This window comes from Cryptomeria japonica, chromosome 7 (genome assembly GCF_030272615.1).
Source record: "Cryptomeria japonica chromosome 7, Sugi_1.0, whole genome shotgun sequence".
Lineage (NCBI taxonomy): Eukaryota > Viridiplantae > Streptophyta > Pinopsida > Cupressales > Cupressaceae > Cryptomeria > Cryptomeria japonica.
In genome coordinates, this window is record NC_081411.1 from 760,575,198 (window position 1) to 760,599,207 (window position 24,010).

General features: G+C 36.4%; 1 protein-coding gene across 1 annotated transcript in view; it reads left to right on the top strand.

Moving 5' to 3' along the window:
* LOC131030058 (mediator of RNA polymerase II transcription subunit 33A) overlaps positions 1–24,010 on the top strand; it is a 111,458-nt gene that overhangs the window by 36,697 nt on the left and 50,751 nt on the right. The window contains exons 4-10 of the mRNA XM_057960740.2: positions 11,975–12,288; positions 12,479–12,570; positions 12,709–13,093; positions 13,302–13,512; positions 13,681–13,795; positions 14,094–14,255; positions 14,413–15,127. Of these exons, the coding sequence (XP_057816723.2) occupies positions 11,975–12,288; positions 12,479–12,570; positions 12,709–13,093; positions 13,302–13,512; positions 13,681–13,795; positions 14,094–14,255; positions 14,413–15,127 (1,994 nt within the window). The remainder of the gene's footprint in view (positions 1–11,974; positions 12,289–12,478; positions 12,571–12,708; positions 13,094–13,301; positions 13,513–13,680; positions 13,796–14,093; positions 14,256–14,412; positions 15,128–24,010) is intronic.

A 24,010-nucleotide genomic window follows, 5' to 3' on the forward strand; every position in this document is an offset into this window, starting at 1 on the left:
ATAAAATGGGTTTTGACCAAGTCTTGAGATGATGTGTCATGTGGGAGGAGATACCAAGAGTACTCAAGGAATCACATGAAGGCCTTGTTGGAGTACAAACGAGACCAGATCCCAAAGCCTGATAAGTCTTACTTGTAGGGTTGTGGTGGTCAACGGTACACACAGACGCTTGAGAGTAGTTGGTAGGATGACACATGTAAGAGCTGGCAAACCTCTCAAGCAAGATTACATGCCATTGTTCCCTTCACAAGCATAGGAACTCTTTGAGAGGTGGGGACTAGATTTCATCACTCCATTGAAAGTCAGCCCCTTAGATCAATGTAGATACATCATCGAAGCCACAAAGTACCCGACAAAGTGGGCAGAGAAAAGAACACTACCAGACAACACAACTATTAGTGCGGCAAGATTTATCTATGAGAAGATTGTCACCTGGTACGACATTCCCATCTAGATTACAAGTGATTGGGGAGTACATTTCATCAACCGTGTCTTTCATGTCCGTACTACCTGAGAGTGAATGGACATGCAGAGTCGACAAATAAGGTGTTGGTTTCGATCATTTACAAATCATGTGGCATTGAAAAAGAAAATTGGGAAGAGAAGTTTCCAGTCGTACTATGGGCCTACTGTACGATTTATAAGGTACGACATAACACACATTGTTTGAACTGATGTATGACCAGGAAGCAATGGTCCCCGTTGAGTATATGGTTTTGAGTTTGAGGATTGCTGTGGAAAACCAACTTGGCAACACATAGAGTGTAAGGGAAAGACTCTATGCATTGGATAAGCTTGACAAATGAAGGGTGCTTGCACAATGGGCCATCGAAGCTATGCAAAAGTGAAGTATTGGCATGACAAGCACCTACGGAGAATGAACTTTTGACTGGGATAGTTAGTTTTAAAGTATAATGGTTGTAACAAAATCAAGCTAGGGAAGTTTAAGGTAAGATGGCCCATGCCCTTTAAAATCTGAGAAGCGGATGATAATGGGTCTATCAAATTGGAAAACTTGGATGGTATATTGCTGGGATAGTATCAATAGCTCAAAACTAAAATTGTATAGAGAAAGGAAGGAGCCCCTGATAGCAATTGATAAGGTGGACTGGACAACCTATGAAGAGGGTGCCGATCCTAAACTAGGGGCAATACTTGAGGAGCACCATATCAAGGATGAAAAGGAAATTGTAGGAGTTGTTCCAACTACAAAATCACAATTGGTAAATTGTATGTGTGGACCACCACCAATCGAGGTAAGATTTTGCAATGCTACAAAAATAATACATGAGCCTTATTAAATTATTCTAATTGAATATGTAAGTCATGAATTGGATATAGAAATAAACATAGACAAAACCAAAAGGAAGCAAGGAAGAAATGGAATGGCCCGAATTTGCCAAAGAAGAAGAAGGCCCAAAACTGAGATCGGTATTAATGGCACCACCTATATAATAGTAGGGTGAAATGGTGATCTGATATGCAAAAGAAAAGGGGTTATTGCCACCCTTGCCCTGCACTCCTACCCAAATGTGGCGAATGGTGAACAAACCTACTAGGACTCTAGTTGTACAAGGAGAAACTGTTATATGGAATAGTAGTGAGGCGAAAGATTACTCAATGACTGTAGCATTTAAAAGGTACGATGGTAGATAAATATTTTGATTTGGAATATGTTGGTACTTGTTGTGAGCAAGAATGTTTCAAATGGCTGTGGAAGACATTTATGTGGAGGCATGATACAAAAATATGAGAAAAAATTAGACATGGGGAAAAGAGAAAATTTGAAGGAGGAATGCAAAATAAAAATAAAAAACAAAAATTAGAGTCAGAAAAAAATGAAAAATTTAAAGGGGGATTAGCTAGTGTGAAGTTTTTTAAAAAAGGAGGTATTGAGGCCGAGGAATATTAAATTCAAGCAATTTTTGTTTGAAAAGTGGAGCGAAGAGCAAATTTTTATTAAAATGATGGAGTCCATGACCATAAAAAATTAAAGGCTAGAAAAATAAAAATAAGGACTTTTAAACTACTAAAGGCCAATATTAAAATATTATTTTTAATATTTTATGCTTTTAAAACCAAGTCGGCCCTTTTCATGATTCCACCTATCTCATACGTTTTTTAGGCCTATTTATACAAGGTTAAGTGCTTCATTTCCAAGCAAGCACTGCTTATTTATTTATTTCTGCTCTGCAAATTCTGCCCTAGCAGAAAATTTCGTGGATTTTATGCGCACATGCATTAATTTTTTGTGCATTTTGCTTGTGCATGCATTGATGGGCCGAGTTTGCACTTGTTCTTGCATTATAGGTCATTAGGAACTACATTTTCAGTTCATTTCAAAGAGCTCAGGTGGTTAGGAACTGAACTACACCTTAATTTTGGAAATTTTGGGTGGTCAAGAACAGAATTTTTCATTTCACTCTTAACTTAGCCCTTCACCGACCCCTTATATCCAAATTTTTAGGCAGTTCGGAACTAAATTTTCTTCTTTTTTGTTCAGAATTCTGAATTGTTTATTCATTTTGCATAAAGATTTCACTTTAAACAGTTTCTTATCAGAAATTGAAGGCATTAAGGGACTTTGAATCAGAATTTTAGGTAGTCAAGAACCTTTCCAAGCGGAATTTTATGTTGTAAATGAACTCAGCACCCAAGCATTCAAGCATTCCTCATCGGAAATTGGGAGTGTGAATGAACTCTAGGAGGGAATTTGAACTTGTGAAAGAACTCAAGGCCCGAATCCTTGGTGGAGATTTGCATTGTGAATGAACTCAGGAACCCTTCCCCTTGGTGGAAAATTAGGTTGTGAAGGAACAACACACCCATTGCTTGAGCGGATTTTTCTCGTGTAAGAACATAACAACCCTACCTTTGGTGGAATTTTTTTAAAGCTATCAACCACCTCTCACGGTTTTGAACAATTTTATCTTGGAATTTCACCTTACCACCTTGCTTAAACCCTTTATCTTTTCATTTTCAGTCCCTTCATATGTGAAGAACAAATTTTCTCAATTTTCCTTTCTTGTCAAGGTCGGATTCTCCAACCTTGACAAGGAATTGTCCTTGTTAAGACATCACATCCTTGAATTTCCTCATTTTTCCACACTTAGCATTTCAACGTTTTACACTCTTGACGACTTGTCTTGTCGTCTCTTGACAACATTTTGCATTTTTTGACAACTTTGTTAACATTTGACAACTTTTGACAACTTTGACAACATTTGACAACTTTTGACAACTTTGACAACATTTGACAACTTTTGACAACTTTGGCAACATTTGATAACTTTTGACAACTTTGGCAACATTTGCCCTCAATTCTCAATCTTGAAGTTCATGGACCTGGAACTTAAATCTTGAATTCCCGACTCGATAATACCTATTTACGGATAAAACTTGACACTAATCCGTTTCAAGGATTGATCAATTGTCCTCTCTTGGACGAACAAGACATTACCACCCTTCACAAACAAAGGCTAGAGACAAACTATTGCCAAGCTAACAAAACTAAGCAAAACGACTAACCCGTTTCTTTGATTTGCAAAGTTTGGATAAGTGAAAGTAACACCCATGTCAACTAACTTGTTCATTTGATTATCTACCCATCCTCGAGAGAAACTCAAGACCTCTCTCATCAACACATTCAAGTCTGTCTCTTCTAGTTCTGACCAATTAGGCAATAAAATCGCTTTCTTCATTTCATTCTCATATAGTGGATGTGTATGATCCTTATCATCTAATACCTAATCAGGATTGAGAAAAAAGTCCACACTTCCTCATGAAATCCACGGACATTCTGGACCACATTCTTCTTTTCACTGCTTGCTCGTCCATCAAGTTGGCCCAATAATCCTCTATGTCTACCTTGTGGGTGAACTTATCTCCCCTGATCCTTCCAACCTTCTTATCTGGATCAAATCTTTCTCTTCTTTTGTATGTTGCAAATCGATAGAATGCAAGCTCCTCAATTGCTGTGCTAGCTGTTGCGGCGGATTGACAAACCTCCAATGTCTTCCCTATTGAAATAGGAAATGTCATCCCCGTTCTATGTTTGTCCTTCTGGATAGAATCATATTCTAGAAGCTATCTCACCACTTCCAACAGGATCATTCTGTCATTAGGATACCTAGGAAGCTTGTAAGGTTCAGATTGAAATCCATGGATCCTTAGGTATGTGAAAGTGGGAAACTGCATGTACCACGATCCATATTTCTCTATCATCTTTGATGCCTCCTTGAACAACCTCCTGTGGATTCCGCGTTCTAATATTCACGTTATATACATAGTGAATGCATCATTCACTCTCTTGTAATCTTCAATTCTATACATGTTCAGTTGTGGATAGCACTCATAACTTCTGAATTGTCCTTGTCCATTCCCGACTTCACCTCTGCATATCAATCCTTTGTAGGTAACAAATTGTGCAAGCAGGTACACCAAATAGGAAGTCATGGCGAATGACTTGGATCTCTCCACATTCCTCAGCTGAAAATCTAGATTGTCACTTATGATTTTAGACCAATTGATCAATGTTCCTTTCAGACAATCTTGGATGAAATAGAACATCCATCCATCATATATTGCACCTTGCGGCATCCCCATCACTTGGTTAAGCAGGAATACTAAATCACTATATTCATCCTTGAAATTTGTGCACATGAGTGTCTTGGGAGCCTTGGAATGATTAGTCCTAGGATCGATCATCCACTCCTTGTTCACAATGGTCTTGCACGCATCCATCTTCTTCTTATATCTTTTTTCATATTCATCCTTGGTTCTATCTTTCATGTCTGCTCCACGTGGAATTCCAAACACCTCAACAAGGTAGGCAATGATGGCACCCTTAGGAGTCTTGATCATTCGGGAGGGAGGATCATAACATCGTGCACACTCCAGGATAAGCTCGTTGCACTCTACAGATTGTGGGAATCCAGCAGCCTGATAAATGCCACTCTTCATAATGTTCACATAAGCTGGGAAAGAAATCTGGCTTCCAATTCCTAACATCCATTGTCGCATCTGGCCCGTGTTCAGGAAATGCATTTTCATGTCTGTAATCTCCTTCCATCTGAATGACATTTTGGATTCTGGATAGAATCCCGTTTCAACTATCTTTTGTTGTTCCCTCCGCATGCTAATTCCCGACTTCGACATTGCACCTGTATGAAGCTGGAAGTTAGACACCTCGGAAAATTTATCCTGATGACTATTTTCAGAATTAAATAAGTTCTGATTTCTTAATGATTTAGACAAGTTTATGGATGGAAATCAAGAATTTAGTTTATATTTAAAATGAATTCTGAAAATAGAACAAAAAAATTCATTAAAATCATCAATTTTCAGATTTAGTAAAGTCTGAAGGCACCTCATTATACTTCGAAATTTTATCCAAATTAGAGTGCAAAGGAGTATACCGGATTGGGAAATGAATTAGGAAAGGTGTGAAAAGTAGTGTTTTCATACGAAAGTTGTTTGAGAACATCTTTCCAAAGTCCAACAATGGCTGCCAACAAGTCTGAAGACAACCTGCAACTCTATAAATCAGTTTTTAAAATCATGTTGCAATCGTGTGTTATGCAAAATTTGATGAAAAACAACTTTCCCATGGTAAAAACAATCAATTCCGGGCATACATGTGTGGCTTGTAAAATAAAATTTTCTAAGGACAAGTCTGAAAATGGTGGTTTCAGACTTACCGGCACCTTGCAAAGTGACAAAAAACCCTGAAAATGATCAGGAAAAGTCAAAGGAATGAGTTCCAAGCAAAATCGCCAAGGTAGGTAAGTGGCTGGGAATGGTGAATTTCTGAGGACAGCCTGCAATAATGGCTTCTCAGACCTGCAACAACACTTAGAAGCTCTGAAAATTGACTGAGAACTCCTCCAATCAGCCTCTAGACAAAATCACCTTAGGTGGAAGTCAGCTGGAAATGAAAATGTGTGTCTGAAAATGATGTTCCAGCCAGCAATGGAGGTAAGAAATCTCAGTAATGAAGGAAAATATCAGGTCTGAAAATGTCTATCAGCAATCTCCCAGCTATGGCGTCACAAATGGTGAAGAAAATCACCCCAAAATGGAGGGAAATGACCCCCAAATAAAAATCGCCTTTCTCCAAAAATGGCACCACCCAGCTAAAAATCGCCAAAGTCTGAAAATGTAGCTTCAACACCCTCCAATGGCAGCCAAGGAAAATCGCCTAGGGCTGGGAAAAAATGCACAATGAGAACAATCTTCAGCCCATTGGTGTCAACTTGACACTTGAACAAATTCGCCAACTGGAGGAAAAATCGCCCAAGTAAACACACACTTGGCAAATATAATAATATTATAATGCTGGCCTCCCTCTTTTAAACATGTTTTCACCTTTAGATCTCACCACACAAGCAATGTGGGATAAAACATTGTTACTTGTACTTGTTTGGGGAAAATCGATTTGCTTCTAGAAGGCAAAAATCATTAAATATTCATTGCAAATCATTTATAATTGCTTTTTAAAATTTTTTAAATCATCGCTAATGTTTGTAAAACAATTAAATTTTGGGTCACTTTATTAAAAGATTTGAAATTATGATAAAAAATGATCATTAAAGGGAAAATCGATTTTAACTGGGATAAAAATCCCAATAAAAATAATTAAATACCCTCTTTGGGGAAAATCGCCCCATGTTGGGATAAAAAATCCCAATCAATATTACAATAACTCGGACAAATTAATGTGTAAAATATAATAATCGAATGATGTCAACATCAAGATACAATAAATGTTTTCAATCCCGTCAAATACAGATTCAACCCATGATATACCATACAAAAATAATCTCCAATTCAAAAGAACTTCATGAGGTATCATTCAACAAATGGACCAAACAAAACCTAGTGAAACGCAGAGTGTCTTAACAACAACTCTTGCATCACAAGCGGATATCCCTCAGAACTAACACCTAAGCAAGCCAACCTAAAGCAGAATCGGAAGCAGACCTAAACTAAGGCAGACCGAAAGCAAACCTATTCTAACTATGATACAAGGGGGTAGATTTCAGAAGAAACCTGAGGTTGGAAGTAATGCTTGAGGAATTGTCCATTGACGGGCAACAAAACATCCTCACTAGTTAAAGTTCTCAGATTGAATGCATTCTCTCCCAGTATCTCAACAATCCGATAGATTTCAAATTTGTTGTGATCTCCCCTTCTTTCATGGGCTTTATCCCAATACAACACTAGGTCAGAAATTCTAAAGGCTTTTACCCGTGCTTGTCTGTCAAACCATCTCTTAACTACGCCTTGGTGTTTGGCGAAGTTCTCCAATGCCATGTCTCTCTTCTCTTCTAACTTCAGCAGTTGTGTCAATCTTGCTTGCACTCTTGTCTTCGCCTTCCATGTAATCTTGAATAAATCTCAATGTTGGAATTCTCAATTGTGCTGGGAAGACAGGCTCTTGGCCATATACCAGAAAATATGGGGAAGTCCCCAATGATTTCTTCACTCTAGTTCTATCTGCCCAAAGGGCGAATCTCAATTGTGTGGCAATCTTTTGGATTTCTCTCTAGCAATTTCTTGATCACACTTAGCAAATTTTTGTTCGTAGATTCGGCTAATCCACTACCCTGAGGATAATAATTCGATGAAAACTTGAGGGTTATACCATATTCAAAAGCCCAATTCGAAAATTTTAATGATGTAAAAGCAGAATCGTTATCACAAACAATTGCATTTGGACATCCAAACCTGGTAATGATGTTCTCCACTAAAAATTTAATCGTAGCGTCAGTTGTACATAACTTCAAAGCTTGAGCTTTTGACCACCGAGTACAATAATTAGTCGTGGTTAGAATGTACCTGTGTTGCGTGGAGGAAGCTTGAGAGTTTTTTTTGGTGTGCTCGACAAATTTCGTTCTAGGGTTTTCTACAGACTTTGTGTTTTTTGAGATGTTTGTATGAGGAAAGTTCGTGGTTTTTTTCTTTTTGCAAATTGCGTTGGGGTTTTTGACCCTTTTTTGTGTTTTGCGAAGTTCTTCTTTCATGTTTTTTCGCAATTTTTTGGTTTGTCTTCGTCGGTTTCTGCGATTTTTCTGACTTAGGCGTGATTTTTTTACGGTGGTGAGTTTTGTTTTGGCGTTTTTCTTAAACCGTGACTTGTTTCGTGTTTTTCGCAGAATTTTCGCGCATTTTTGTGCGGTTTTCTGAGTTTTCCGGTAGTGCGGATTTGGGTTTCAAAGTTTTTTTTGACGGCTTCATTTTTTTATTGGCTCTTTGCGATTGTGCGCCGTGTTTTTTTGCGTCCGACTCCCGTAGGAATTTTTCTCCTGCGATTTCCATGGCTTTCACCCACAATTTTTCGGCGGTAGCAGGATTTTCTGAAGCCCACGTTTTTTTGTTTCTCCGACTTTGGTTTTCGCGTTTTATTGCGGGCTACAATTTGTGCACCGCCCAGGGTTTTCCAAGTTTGGGATTCTTTGTATTTGGTTGAATTTGTGTTTGGTTTTTTATAAATTATTTTTGCCAAAAAAAATAGAAAAATATTTGTATAGGTATTATAATTTTGGCCTTAAAAAAAATTATTTTCAGGTTTTCTTGTTTTGGGTTTTATTAATTTTTGCCTTAAAAATTATGTTTGGGTTTTCTAGTTTTTCTCCACAAAAAATCATGGGTGGGTTTTGCTTTTTTTCTTCCTCAAAAATCGGGGTTTTACCACGTGATGTTTGGTGTTCTATCGCATGATGTTTGATGTTTTACTGCGTGATGTTTGGTGTTTTACCACGGGATGTTTTGGGTCTTGCCGTGCGATGTTTCGGGGTTTTGTTCGATTTTTTTCTGAAAAATTGTTTTAGGGTTTTTGGTCTTGTTTAGGGTTTTTACCATTTTTTTCCACAAAAAATGATGATTTGTAACTTCATTTTTGGAGGGTTTGCTGATTTTTCCTCAAAATCGTTGTTTTAGGTTTCAGTTTGGTTACCCAACATCAGGTTGGATGGATTCTGGTATTCTTGATCATTCACACTTTGCAGATCCTGGGAGGGTCTCTACCACAACAGTGTTCTTTGCATTTGTGATCAAAAGACCTGCAATGTCTTCTGTAGGGTAGTTCGTTGATAGAATGACCATTAAGGGAGGGGATTAGAATATTTAATTATATTTTAATTAGCTTTATTTAGTTATTTATTAATGGTCATTTAGCCTTTTTAGTTCGTTAAGTGAAAGTATTGCTTCTTTATTAAAGATGCATAGTTAGCTTTTTATTATTTAGCTTTTTAAGCTTTATTTAGTATTTAAATATTTTTAGCTTTTTAGTTGTTCACTTAAAACGATTTGTTCTTTTTATAGAACATCATCTTGTAAACTTTGTATATACGGTTGTATATTGTTGAATAGATAATTTGATTATTTGAGCAATAATTTTTCATTCAGGAAGGCTCCTATGGGGCGAAGTTGAAATTAAAATTAAGATTTGTAATAACAATGCTAAGATTGATAACCACAAAAGCAACGATCAAGAAGAGAATTAAGAAGGACAGCGAGTGTATTAAAGAAGACTTAGACGTTTGTTTCAAATACATAGATATGAAGCCTAACAAGTCAACGTCATGGTGTATGGAGATTTGCATTGTATGTAAAATGATCACAAAAGTATACTGACTGATAACAATCAAAAGAAGGGTTAGAAGCGACTTCAGGTCGGTTGTTTAAGCAATACGATTTATATTAAGTCAGAAATCTTTATAAAGAATGGCATTATATTAGAGATAATCACCTCCCTTGTACAAATGAAAGGGAGTGATGAAATGTTAATAGAGAGCAGTGATTGATTATATTTAACAAGTCAGTGAACCAGCGATTAGCACTAAGCAACTAAGCCAGCGATCAAGGGAACGATAATTACATAAAATTGTGTAGATCAACCGAATCTGACAATAGTGTGTAAAGCAGTGGTTCATTTGTACACTTAAGGAACATCAATTAATAATAAAGAAGTGCGGTTTTAGTATATTCTTATGAAAGCCACAATTTGTTAAAGACTAGTGATTATTCTCTAAAGGATGAGATTAAGAAAGAGGTATGTCTTGGGAACGGATGTGCCTATTTGAAGAGAGGTATCTCTAAGAAAATGATGATATATTAAAGGGGATTGAATCATCCTTCCAATCATCGAACTTGTTATTTAATTTCATTTGTATCCATTATTGGATTGCTCAGTTGAGCATTAGCCTTCAAAGGCCAAATCTGGTTGCATATATTCAAAGTCAGAAAATCAGGAACAACACCAACTCATTGCGTACTCCAAAGGAATAATCACAACAATAAAATCATCATCGCTATAAGCGATAGAGAGAAGACTTAGAGCATATCACCCTATCAGAAACTGTGAGGTTCTCTCTATAGTATCAAGTACAGATTAGATTATACTCATTGCATAATTCCCATCGTCATATCAGAAATAGCAAAGATATTCCATCTTATCAAATTGATAAGGATTACATATTGCAGATCTGAATATCATATTTGTTGTGCCAACATAATAGTTGCATATCATATCGATTGTATTAAGTTAGAGAGAATCGATATATTCATAAAGCAGATCATAACTTATCATTCTTATAATAACTGGTATCTACCATCATCTATTCTAGTTTATGAAGGATTTTATATTAATTGTTTAGAAAGAAATCTCATGCAATTGAAGTGTGAGTTAATAGTCCCTTATTTCTAAGAATTTACTTAAAGGGGACATCACACTTTATATGGGCTCAATGACATTGTTTCCTTCTTGTACAACATCTCACTTCAATTCATTCTCCTTGACAAATCCTTTGCCCCCATCACTAACAGGTCTTTTGTTCTTGTGCTTTGAGATCTCCTTTGGCACACAGATCTTAGAAGATAAAGTAGTGCCTCAGAAGCTTATTGTCAATGGTCATTGTTGATGACTTCCATTTCCACTTGATTTCAACCTGAACCTGACTTTGCAAAGACAACAATGCCAGAAATATTTGCTAAGCTTAAATAAAGTTGGAGACCATGAATATAACAAAGTAGTATGTAAGTCAACAATAACAAAGTAGAATGTAAGACAACAATAAGAAAGTAGAATGTAAAATGACAATATTTTATTTCAGTGTGTTGTGTAGCACAATGCTTGGTACATGTAGAATTCATCACATTGTGGCCTTGCCCTAGCATTCAACTTGCTATTTGTGACCAACAGTTGCTTTTTAAGACAACCGTATGACCCAACCGTACATAACAAAAACTGATTAACACACTTTTTAATCTGAAAATAAAATAATGAAGTATGCAAAAAAGTCCGCTACAAAATATTTATTTTATAGAAAGACTTAATGATGCCAAGATTGACTACAACTAGAGCATTTTTTTGATAGAAGTTCTTGGAGCTCAGGATTTGGATGTCCTTTATTTTATGTCAATAGTTAAAAAAAAAGAATGTGACGATATAGGAACACACAGGTAATTTCGTGTACGAAGAAATAGTATAGAAACTACTCTTTTATTTGTATCAAGTAGTGTACATCAGCTATGGTTCAGGGAGATGTAACCGTCTGTAAGGGTTTCCTTACCATGGCCAAGATCATTGTACATATATTTGGGTCAATGATGAGGTGTGCAAGTTGGACCATGACTGTCTTGGTATGGATGAATGGTAACCAATACACAATTAAGTATAGCTAACCAAACTGTGCATTAGGACAAAATGATGGTCAGTTCTCATTAGAGAACATAACAGCAGTGATTGCAAAATATTGATTAATTAGCTGTCTAAAATTTAATTAATTCATTTGATTTAGTTTAAATTAAAACTGATTTACTTTTGGTGGCTTTAACTTTTTAGTCTTCGTTTGTAACCCAAGTTTATGTGTGCAACTTTTATTTATGTATAATCTCTATCAGAATCGTAAGCATGCAACTCTTAGTAGATATTAAAGACAATAAAATGGTAGTTCTTTTTCAAACATTGCAGGACTGAACAGTGGAGTGATTTATGTCAACACCTGCAAGTATTAGAAGCTCATTCATCATCACCGAGTTTAAAGATAGATGGTGGATTATTTACACGGTTGATTGGCTCCATTAAAAGGTCTTTAAGCCTAGAATATCAGCCTAAGCAACACCAGGCAATCAGAGCATTTATTGATTCCAGTTATCGGACATCAGCATTTGGGCACAGTTATGGAGTAGGCCAGTCTTCCATGTGGCTTCCTTTTGATTTGTTTATGGAAGATACAATGGATCGAAATCAAATTCAAGCTAAATCTACTATTGAGATTTTAACAGGTATGCAATTCAACTTAACTAGTAATGTTTGTCTTTTTGTTTTTTTATTTAACTTTTCCATATATGATCTTATTGGAAGTTAATCATGAAGAAGAGTGACTAGAGAAATTTATTCCACCTTTTTTTATTGAGTCCTTTTTCAATTGCTCTCTGTACTGATTGGCATTAAATTGGATGATTTGATGTTCAGAACTGACAAAATCTCTCCAAGCTGTAAATGGTGCAAGTTGGCAAGAGACTTTTTTAGGTCTCTGGACTGCATCTCTTCGGCATGTTCAAAGGGTATAAATATAGACTTCGCTTCTAAAGCCTTATCTTTTTCAAGAAAGACCAGTTTATAAATTTGAAATAAGACCAAGTAAGTATGTATGACTTGAACCATAAACTGGAGAATAATTTTTTTTTTGATTCCATGTGTAGGAACGAAATCCCATTGAGGGTCCTGGACCCCACCTTGATTCACGGTTGTGCATTCTACTAAGTATTACACCATTGGTTATTGTTTCCATTATTGAGGAAGAATATAAGATTATTGAAGCTGCCAAGAATAATGTATTAGGAAATATTGTGAACACACGTGTACATGACAAAGAGAGGAAAATCATGGGGTTAGGTACAAGGCAGGCAGCCTTAGTATCAAGTCTTCAAATTCTGGGACAGTTTGAGGAACTGTTAAAACCCCCTGAGTCTGTACTCTTGGTTGCCAATCGGGCTGCTCTTAAAGCCAAAAGCTTGGTTTCTAGCCTTAACTGTGGATCTGGGAGCTTCAATGGCCTTAGCAGCAATAGTGTTTCAAGTGCAGTAGGTGATATTGTGAATTGCTAGCTAGATATCTTTAAATTCTCTTTATCTTTGTTCCAACCCGGCATTTTAGTTGGGTCACATAGTGTTGCAGTATTTGTGTATAATGATTTTTATTCTAAGGGTATTAAATTAAATAGATGATTTAATGAAACGTGCCACCAGTGAAATTTTAAAATATGAGCTAAAGATAGCTTTTGTTTTGGTTGCAGAGGGAACCATGTGGCACCTAATTGTTGAAGCTTGCATTGCCAGGAAATTGATAGATTCCTCAGCATATTTATGGCCAGGCTATGTTGAAAGATTAGCGAATCCTTTATCTCATTCTACAGCAGTTCAAGATTTTCCATGGTCTGCTTTTATGGAAGGAGCACCCTTATCTGTTTCACTAATAGATGCTCTTATTAAAACTCCCGCTTCAAGGTATGTTGATATCTCCTGGCAACTGTAATTTTGTTTTTTATTGTGAGAAGCTTGTCTTATAATGTTGCCAGGTTTATCTGCATGACTATTTTGCAATTGCCTTTTGTTTTTAGTAAACAATTCATTTTTCGGATAAAGACATTGAACTTTATGTGGATCTAATGAAAGCTTAGAAGAGCTGGAGAAGGCGTATCACATTGCAATGAATGGATCAGAGGAGGAAAGGTCTGCTATGGCTAGCATTTTATGTGGTGCATCTCTTATCCGTGGATGGAATGTCCAGGTGATGTATATATCTTTGCATAATTGAATAGAATGTTATAATGCTTGTCACTTATCTTGTGGTCCAGATTTGCTCTCTTGTTGATAAACATGGATATAATTTTGATTTTCCAATAGCTCACAGATGTGTGGAATCTACATGCATACACATTACAGATTATAACCTTGTCACTTGCTTTCTTAACTATCCTGCTAGTGAATATTTTTCTTAAGAGGGTACAAAAATAAGTGATGAAAGAGACATGAGTTCTTCTGATAATTTTCTCCTTTGGTTTCACATAATTGGCTATTTTTTACAGGAACATGCAGTTCGCTTGGTAGTAAATCTTCTTACACCTCCTATTCCTGTAGATTATCATGGAACTGGAAGTCATTTACTGGCATATGCACCATTTCTCAATGCTGTCCTTAGAGCAATAACCACTCATGATAATGTTCATGTTCTCTCGTTGTATGGAGTTGTAAGTTCAATTAACCTGAGATACACTTGCTACTGTATTATGATTTTTGTTGTTCCTGATTGCCTAGTTGTTCTTTGAAAGTAGCATTTTCATGGATTGTTCTTTTCATGATTCTCTGACACAATTATCATCTTACATCTAAATTCTCTCTTGGCAGGTTCCACATGTTGCAGCTGCATTGATGCCAATTTGTGAGACATTTGGATCTATTTTGCCTACTGTGCCACAGATGCCAAGCAAAGGGGAAGAAGTTTCAGTTTACACAATCTTCACAAATGCTTTTCTTTTGCTGCTTAGGATGTGGAAGTTCTATGGATGTCCCCATGCACATTGTTTTACTGGACTAGGAGCTCCAGTTGGTACAGAACTTGCACTTGAATACCTTTTAGTCTTGCATAATAGTAAACTGACTAAAGATAATGAAAATTATCAAGTTAAAAACTCCTTGTACTCGGGCTCTAATTTGCCACAAGTACTAACTGCCCCAGAGGATCAAACCCTTGGAGCAACTTCTTTTTCCAAGCCATTGTTTCTTGACTCATTTCCAAAATTGAAAGTTTGGTACTGTCAGCATCAAGCTTGTATTGCATCAACACTGTCGGGGCTTGTTCCTGGGAATCCTGTGCATCAAGTTGTTGATAGACTTCTGAATATGATGTATTGGAAACTGGGTAAAGGAGTACCACCACTTACTACTTCTGTGGCATCTGGGAGTAGCAATCTGAGCAGCTCTTCAGGAAGTGCAGGAGGGGACACAATTCGCAAGCCTCTATTATCGGCATGGGATATTCTTGGGGCTGTGCCTTTTGTGGTAGATGCTGTGCTGACTGCTTGTGCACATGGAAAAATTTCTCCTCGAGAGCTTACGACAGGTTGGTAATAAATAATTCTTTTGAGAAATGGTGATTTTTACTTTAAATATTCTGTTTTGCTTTCTAAGTTATGTTCTGTAGACTCTTCTTTTGTAGTTGTTTTGTTTGCCATCAGCATTCTGTTTATAAGATTGTAAAAATGTTTCAGTTTTCTGTGGATATGCTCTTTAGCTATATAGATAGTTTTTCCTACTTGTTTCATCATCCTGGTGAGAAATACACAATTAAAAACTCTTTTGCTCGGAATACATGGATACCTCTGCCAACCCTAGGCTAAATTAGCTAGGGACTTCTATCTGTGAAGATAGAAGCTGTTTTAAGACAAAGAAACTGGAAAACAAACTTGGATTGGACATTGGACTGAGGAATCTCTCCATTACAACTATTATACACAGAAGCACGATGGTTTACACTCTTCCAATGTCTTCCAAGTTGGCAAGGTTAAAAAACCTAAATTGGGTTCCAAAACCTAGATCCGTAAAGAATATTGTAAATAATAATTGTGTTGAAGAAATACATTTTTGAAGGATAAAATGGAAATATACATAAATGATAAAAGCACAGGCACTCCAAGTCAAGAAGGAAACATGTTGCTGTTATGCTCTAGTATTATAATATTGTCTTATCATATGTCATGTATGGTTGTGGAATTTCTGACATGTCACACGCATATCCTTTCACTAGTCATTTGTAGGTTTTAGAATTTCTATTTTGTCTGTGAGGCTTCATTGTGACTTTGGAATGACCCAACCTAATCATAGCTTCAAATAAGGGCTAGGTAGGTCATTGTATGGCCATCAGGCATGGAATTATTGTTTCTTTAAATATGGTTCTACAAATTTCTAAAAGATGCTCCCTTGAAATGAGTTTTTTTCATATTTAGTTATTTTTAGTCAGGTATCAACACCTTAATTCAGGTAGGCTCTTCTTTACAATCTTGTTTGCATCTTGAATTGGATTATTGCTGTTATTGTGGATGAATCCATGCTATTGGATGATACTGCAACTGTTCTTCTAATCTTCGTGTTATTAGAATATTTAATTATATTTTAGTCACCTATATTTAGTTCCTTGTTTGATGGTCATTTAGCTTTTTAGTTAATTAGCTTTTAAGCTTTATTTAGCATTTAGCTTTTTCTTTTTAGATAATTAGCTTTTAAGCTTTATTTAGCGTTTAGCTTTTTAGTTCACTTAAAACAACTTGTTCTTAATTTAGAACATTGTCCTTGTAATCTTTTTATATATGCTTGTATACTGTTGAATAGATTATCCGATTATTGAATCATTCATTCAATTTATTTTTGATGGTATCAAAGCAGGTCAATGAGATTCTTTAAAGTTTGGCGAATCTTTTAATAAAAATTCATGGCCTTCTTTTTGGAATATTTTCCAGATTTTTTTTATTGTTTTTTTATAAAAAATACGATTTTACTTTTTTGAAGGCTTTATGAGGGTTTCGAGGGTTTCTGGTTTATGGGTGAATTTCTTTGTGCTGGCAGCAGTTCATGTTTTTTTTAGGGTTCTGGAGATTTTCAGGGTTGCAACCTGGTGGTTTGTTTTTGCAGATTGGAAATTTTCCTAGGGTTTCTGCAGTTTTCAACTAGGGCTTTGTCCCTTCAGTTCAAGTCGAAATTTTATTTTGGTTGCAGATTCTTGGTGGGTTTTTTGAGACCTCAATTGGGTCGTTAGATTTTTTTGGGTGCATCGTTTTCTGTGCCTCTATTTTTGAGCCGTCGGATCTGCATTTTGATTTTAAATTCTTGGTGGGTTTTTCGAGAGCTTTTCTGGGTGCCTTGTTTTCCATGCCTCAAATTTTGTGCCAGCGAATTTGCCTTGGAATTTAAAAACAGTCAGCGATTTTTGCTAATTCTGTGGACATCGAGAATTTTGGTGTCTTCTGGGTGATGTTTATGTTGTAAATCCGACCTAGGGTTTCTGCTCCTATTTTTTTTTTTTTTTCTGGAAAAAAATCGTCAATATTTTTTTTTTTTTTTACAAAAATATCAGAGATATTTTTTTATTTTCTGCAAATTATTATTTTTTTCTGATTATTTTTCAGGAAAAATTTCAGGTTTTAAGTTTGCAAAATTTTTAAATTTATAGGTTATTTCCAAACCTTGGAATTCGTGCTAGAATATTTTTCCAGGGTTTCAGTTTTTTTAGCAGCTGCTTCTATTCTGATTTAAAAAAAAAAATCAGATTCTTTTGTCTCTTGCTTTCACTCAGTTGATCTCAATCAACCTTGATTTCTGTGATGGCATCTTTGACCAACATCATGTTGGAACACAGACAAAAGTTCATCAGCTGCCACAACACTTGGAAACAGTGCATGTTCACAATATCTGAATATCGTTGCCTTGATTAGATTGATTTAGGCCAGACCTCGTCCTACAGGTCCCAATGTTTTCACATTTTTTTTACTCAAAAATTGTTCGTAGGGTTTAGAATTTTTTCCTTAAAAATTATTATTTGTTATCTGCAAAGCTTGCGTGGGTTTTCTGATTTTTCGCCATAAAAAAATCATGGGAGGGTTTTTGCTTTATTTTTTTCTCAAAAATCAGGGTTTTACCACGTGATGTTTGGTATTTTACCACGTGATGTTGTCTGGTATTTTCCTGCATGATGTCTGATGTTTTACCACGTGATGTTTGGTGTCTTACCATGTGGTGTTTTGGGTCTTGCCATGCAAAGTTTCAGGGTTTTGTTCGATTTTTTTCACAAAAATCGTTTCAAGGGTTTTTACCATTTTTTTCCACAAAAATGATGTTTTGTATCTTTAGTTTTGGAGGGTTTTCCGATTTTTCCTCAAAATCATGGTTTCAGGTTTTAGTTTAGTTACCCAACGTCAGGTTGGATGGATTCTAGTATTCTTGGTCATTAACACTTTTCAAATCCAGGGAGGGTCTCCACTGCAGCAGAGTGTTCTTTTCATTTTTGATCAAAAGATCTGCAGTGTCTTCTGTAGGGTAGTTAGTAGATAGAATGACCATTAAGGGAGGGTATTAGAATATTTAATTATATTTTAGTCACCTATATTTAATTCCTTATTTAATGGTCATTTAGCTTTTAAGCTTTATTTAGCGTTTAGCTTTTTAGTAGTTCACTTTAAACATCGTCCTTGTAATCTCTTTATATACGCTTGTATATTGTTGAATAGATTATTCGATTATTGAATCATTCATTCAATATATTTTTCATGTGTGTGTCTACTTGGGATTATTGCTGCTTTTTGAAGAATCTATATTTTTTAAATATTGTTATTGTTAACAGTTCGTTACATAGCTGTTACTAAGAATCATGCCCCTACCTCCAACCACTACCTCCATGCCCACTATAGATGTAGCAGTAAGGGGTGGATGTAGGGCTTATCTCTACCTATAGATAGTAGGGGTAACTGAGTGCCCAAGCTGATGTAGGTCATCATAGTCTCCACAATCTTTCCTTTAGGGTAAGACTAGAACTTGGAAAGATCGCTTTTAAAGGCATTGAAGATCATGATATTAGTTTACTAAGGTTAGCCACCACCCAAGAAGGTGGCAATAGTGATCAAGAGCATCTATATGTCTATGCATATGCTTTAGAGAATGAGCAGAGAGGACATTTGATGTAGAGGTATGGTTCAAACAACTTGAAAATGCTCCAAGTTACTCACTTGCTCAACCAAACAACAAACCCTCCTTTTAAGGATTCACTCCAACCAAGCCTCACACCTTTAAGAGTATCAATTCAACATCCCATATCACCTATTTCCATCCCCATAACCCCACAATGGGACAGTGTGCAAGGTTATCAATATCTGGTTTCAAACCCCACAGGCAAAAGTGCTCAAAATGGCTCAAATTGCTCACAACCCCTCCAAATGGTTTTATAGGCCAACAAAGGCTCAAGACAGGTTTGATAGGTTCCTACAAACTCAAATGATGCCAAACAACCCTCTGATTTGGTTGTTCAAGTCCCAAAAGTCACAAAGTGCAAATGGGCTCCTTAGACCTATTAGCCTTCAAAACTCACTTTTTGGCTTCCCACCCAAAAACTCCAAAGGACAAGCCAATATTGTTTGATTTTATTCAACACCAACCTGGGGCAGCACTTTCTACCAAAGGACAAGTTCTGGAATCTCTTGCAAGTACCATTTCTATTAAACCCTCATCTAGGCTAAGAAGGGCTAATTTAAGCACTTAACAAAGGAACTACCCTCCAAACCTACAACTCCACCAAATTAACTATTGGAGCACCTTGGGGTATTCAAATCATCACCAAATACCAAGTTATAGCTTCTGGTTTGCATTAAAACTAAAGTTATGGGGACTGTTCATGAATTTTATTCAATCCCCACAACCAGTCACATAGAGATGCCTGGCCAAATTTAACAAAATCTCACCCAAACTGCATCCTTTCGTTTTGAAACCTTTTGGATATTAAAATACACTCCCAAATCCTCCATTTCACCAAGTTTTAGAATTTTCCCATGGTGAATTTGGAAGAAATGGGAAATTGAAGTTGAAACCCTAGGAAAGGGCACTTTCACAGGCTGTTTGGATCTGTTACAACTTTTCTCCCTCAATACTCCACCTCCAGACCTTTGGTTGGATTCAAAAGAAAGGTATTTCACCCCCCCTAACTCCCCATGAAAGAATTTTCAGTTTGGAGGTCGTGAAATTCCATACCAACCGAAAGAACAACAAATTTTCTGGAAAAATGCAGTCTTTTTATTGATTTCAAATATCAATTTTTCAAATTCCACCCACAACAACCCCCACACGAGTTTGTTGAGGCATTTTATAGTTTTCCCAACATGTTCAAACTGATTTTAGATGGTTATGAACATTGGGCAACCAATTACAACAACTTTTTGAAAAGTTGCTTTACAAATTGACAACTTTTGTCAATTTTTGACAATTTTTGCATTTTGCCATTCAAACTAATTTTATCATCAACCTAGGGGCCTAAACACATTGAAATGGATCTAAATAGACCAAAACAACCTTGACTCCCTAATTCTACTCATCCTAAGTCCCTTTGACCATAGTTGACCATAGGGTTTATAATGCACCCTAGGCCACTAGGCCTTACAAAATGGACAATTAGGACCTTATTACAAAACAAAACATAAACAAAGGATTCTTTGATCTTTCCCAACACATTTCTATCAAAAACATGAAGTGTTCAAACAATAAATTATGAAATTGAGGCTTGTGCCCCTGCACCAACATCACTATCAACAAAAGGTAGTACAACTGTAAATACTCTAATTAAAGTGCAAATATCATCAGCAAAAGTGCTCTGTATAAGAATGTATCCAAACTCCATCTATGCAGATTCCACAAGGAGCCAGTGACAGAGGGTGGCCTAAACTCTTGCCGAAGTCAGAATATTTTAGCCTTGTGATGGCAGTAAACAAAGAGCTCTTAGATGCCAATAGAATGCAATCTCTACAATAATAAATGCTTGGTTACAAGTCAAAGGCCTTTGCAAAATCTTCAAATTAGAAAGGCTTTGAGAGACTGTTGACAAGCCTCCTCAATGATAGCTCAAAGAGTAAAAATGTGGTGAATAGTCCTGAAATCTCCTTAGGCGTGCCTAACCCTTTGTCTTGAACATAGCATGCTCAAATTTCTCAGAAATCATGTCTGACACCATGGTGTAATGTTTGAAAAATGTGCTCAATCATTTCTTTTTTTGTAGTTAGTTTAGTCCAGACTTTCAGTTAGTGAATGGGATATATAATGTGGTGCAACCAAGATAGCAGGAAATTCAAGCAAACAAGCTTATTAAATAAGTCTACAATTGGAAACTTTAGCAATTGAGAAACTTAGCTTGATGCTACTGAGAATCTGCAACTTTACTGGTGCATTACTTTTTTGAATGGTTATGTTATTTGTCCCTGTGGTTAAAAAATAAAACTCGAAGTAACAAGTAAGTCTAAGGACAATTGTCTGATCAAGAGTGTTACAAAGAGAATGTGCATGAGAGGCCTAGGTTTTGAAATCAATTTCGAAAGAGACAGATGTGCTCAATCTTTTTGTTTTGGTAATATTTGTGTTTAGACTTTCAGTTAGTGAATTGGATACATAATGTGGTGCAACTAATATAGGGAAAAACTGAAGCAAACAAACTCATTAAATAAGTCTACATTTGGAAAAGCTAGATATTGAGAAACTTAGCATGATGCATGAATGTGCAACTTTGCTAATGCATTACTTTTGAATATTTCTCTTATTTAAAAAAACATGAAGTAACAAGTAGGACTAAGATAATGACCTGATCAAGAGTGTTATAGAGAATGTGCATGGGATGCCTAGGTTTGGAAATCAGTTTCCAAAGAGAGAATTTTCCTTAGGGGAAGGATACGCTAATGGGTCTTAGGGAATTATGAAGGGAATTAAGGACGTTAGGAAACTTACATTTCTTTATATTGAAAAAATTGCAATGCTTTGCATATAGAGGATATGCTAGCGGTATCATGAACTAGGGTAAAATATGTAATAACCACCCTCAATTTTTTTCGAAAACATGTTAGCTTTCAACTGGAATGAAACGAATAACAATCTTTTGTCTTTTTGATCAACCAAATTCCAGAAAAGGCAAGGTGAGAAAATTTAGTGTTTTGAATTACTGAATATTGAAAGCAAACTGCTGAAAGAAAGGCATCAGGCAACAAACCAACCAAACCACTTATTCAGTGGGATGCATGCAAACAAGAAAAGTAAACATGCGCTTATTCAGTGGGAATTACAATGGCACATCCACTTTTGTGGGAAAGCTTAGGGGCACCATCCACTTTATTCAAACTGAAAATAAATAACAATTGGGCACTTCCACTAACAGTGGGAAAGCTTGTACTACTGAAATGAAAAGCAAGCTCTTTCCACTTGTCCACTGGTGGGTGATTACAAAACCACTTGTTTAGTGGGGTAAGTATGGACAATAATCAAAATAACTCACTGGCGGTACTACCATCCAGTGTTTCAATATAGAGCACATGTAAACAATTGCTTCAGGTGGTAGGACCATCTGTATGTAGCATTAGAAGTTAGCACATAGGCATCATAAACATCATGATAAGAAGATTAGTTGCCGATACAAATATTTATATGAGAATAAACACTATTGAAACACCCAAGAAACAATGCCTAGTATGAACAAGTCCACCCAACTTAATGTGACAACAATATACCTTAATGGATAACAGGACGATGAATTGCATGTCTATGTAATGTCCCCAATTTGAGTCAAATTGATTTGTGATCTTTTAGCTTAGTTCCTGAGTCCTATAGGTTGATTGGTAAGAGAAAGGGGGACTATTAAGTTCCTAGAGGTCGCAGGTTCAATAATTCAGGATTTCTATCTTTGGCAATGAGCCCAGTTGGTATTATGGATACTCTCAGAAGTGTTTTCGAACTCATAGGGTGTTCTCCAAACATCTGTTCAGAAGTGTTTTTGGACTCATAGGGTGTTCTAGCTATTTTGGAGTTGGGAAAAGCCACTCAACTGCTGTTAGGTGAGAAGCACACAACAAATACTGAGAGGGGGGGGGGATTTGAAACCTTTTTAAAACAAATTCCAGAAATCAACCAAATGAAATATGAATGAAACAAAGGGTGTTCTCCAAACTTCTTTTCAGAAGTGTTTTTGGACTCATAGGGTGTTCTAGCCATTTTGGAGTTGGGAAAAGCCACTCAACCGCTGTTAGGTGAGAAGTACACAGGAAATACTGAGAGGGGAGTGGGGGCGAGGGGGGGTGAATCAGTATTTGAAACCTTTTTAAAACAAATTCCAGAAATCAACCAAATGAAATATAAATGAAACAACCAGCAAGCATGAACACAGAGATTTTCTCGTGGAAAACCCTTTCGGGTAAAAAACCATGGCACAAAAGTAATCTATTCACGTCAAGAATAATGGGCTGCAACCCAAATTACACAGGTGAGCTACAACTCACTGAAAACCTTCACTTCCAAGAGCACCAACTTTGTAAATCAGAGGCACCAACCTGTGTGAGAGCACCAACTCTGAAATGATAAGGCACCAACCTCAACATATCACAAAACTTTAATTCAAGCTGAAGACTCAGAAGTAAATTACCGAACACTCTGCTGCAACTTGAAGTCAGGAATTTCTTGAATAATCAATCTGAGACCACTAGAAGAGTGTCACAGACTTGTTCGGAAATTCCAGATAATATTCAGAAGTAATACTTCATAGACTGCACCATGGACCAGCACATATTATTTACCACTCAAGAATGTTTTCAGAACACTCTCATAGATTCTTCCTCTTTGAATATCCTTCACACTTTCAGCATACACACATCTGAAAAATATATCTTCACACCCTCCACACTAAAAACTATCCCCCCTTTATATTTCCGTTCAAGGATCACTCACATTCAAACACCATGAACACAATCTCACCCAGCAAGATTACCAACGGATGTATATCGAACAAAAAGAGAACCACGAATCAACAAAAATAATTGCAAATTACTTTTTAATAAATGGTCTCCAAAAGTACATTCAAAAACTCCCAAGTCGTGTAGTGCAACCAACACAATAAGCTCTTCAAAATCATATGCTATGAAGGCCAAAAATATCACACGCCACAACCAAAACTACCGCCTTCACCCAAACCTGCATGATGTATAGAATCAAACGGCACCAGAAAAAAAAAAACAAAAAAACTTCATCCAATTGTATCAACTCCTCAAAAAATAAAACTCTAAATCAGCTGCTTCACACTCAATTCAGATTGACGTAGCTTAAAAAAAAACTCGACTCCTTTGTCGCACCACTAACACTGCCGCCCCACACACCAAAAGTCAACGAACTTTTTCAATAAAAAAAAGGTCTTCGATGTAGCCAAGCCGGCGATACCAACAATTAA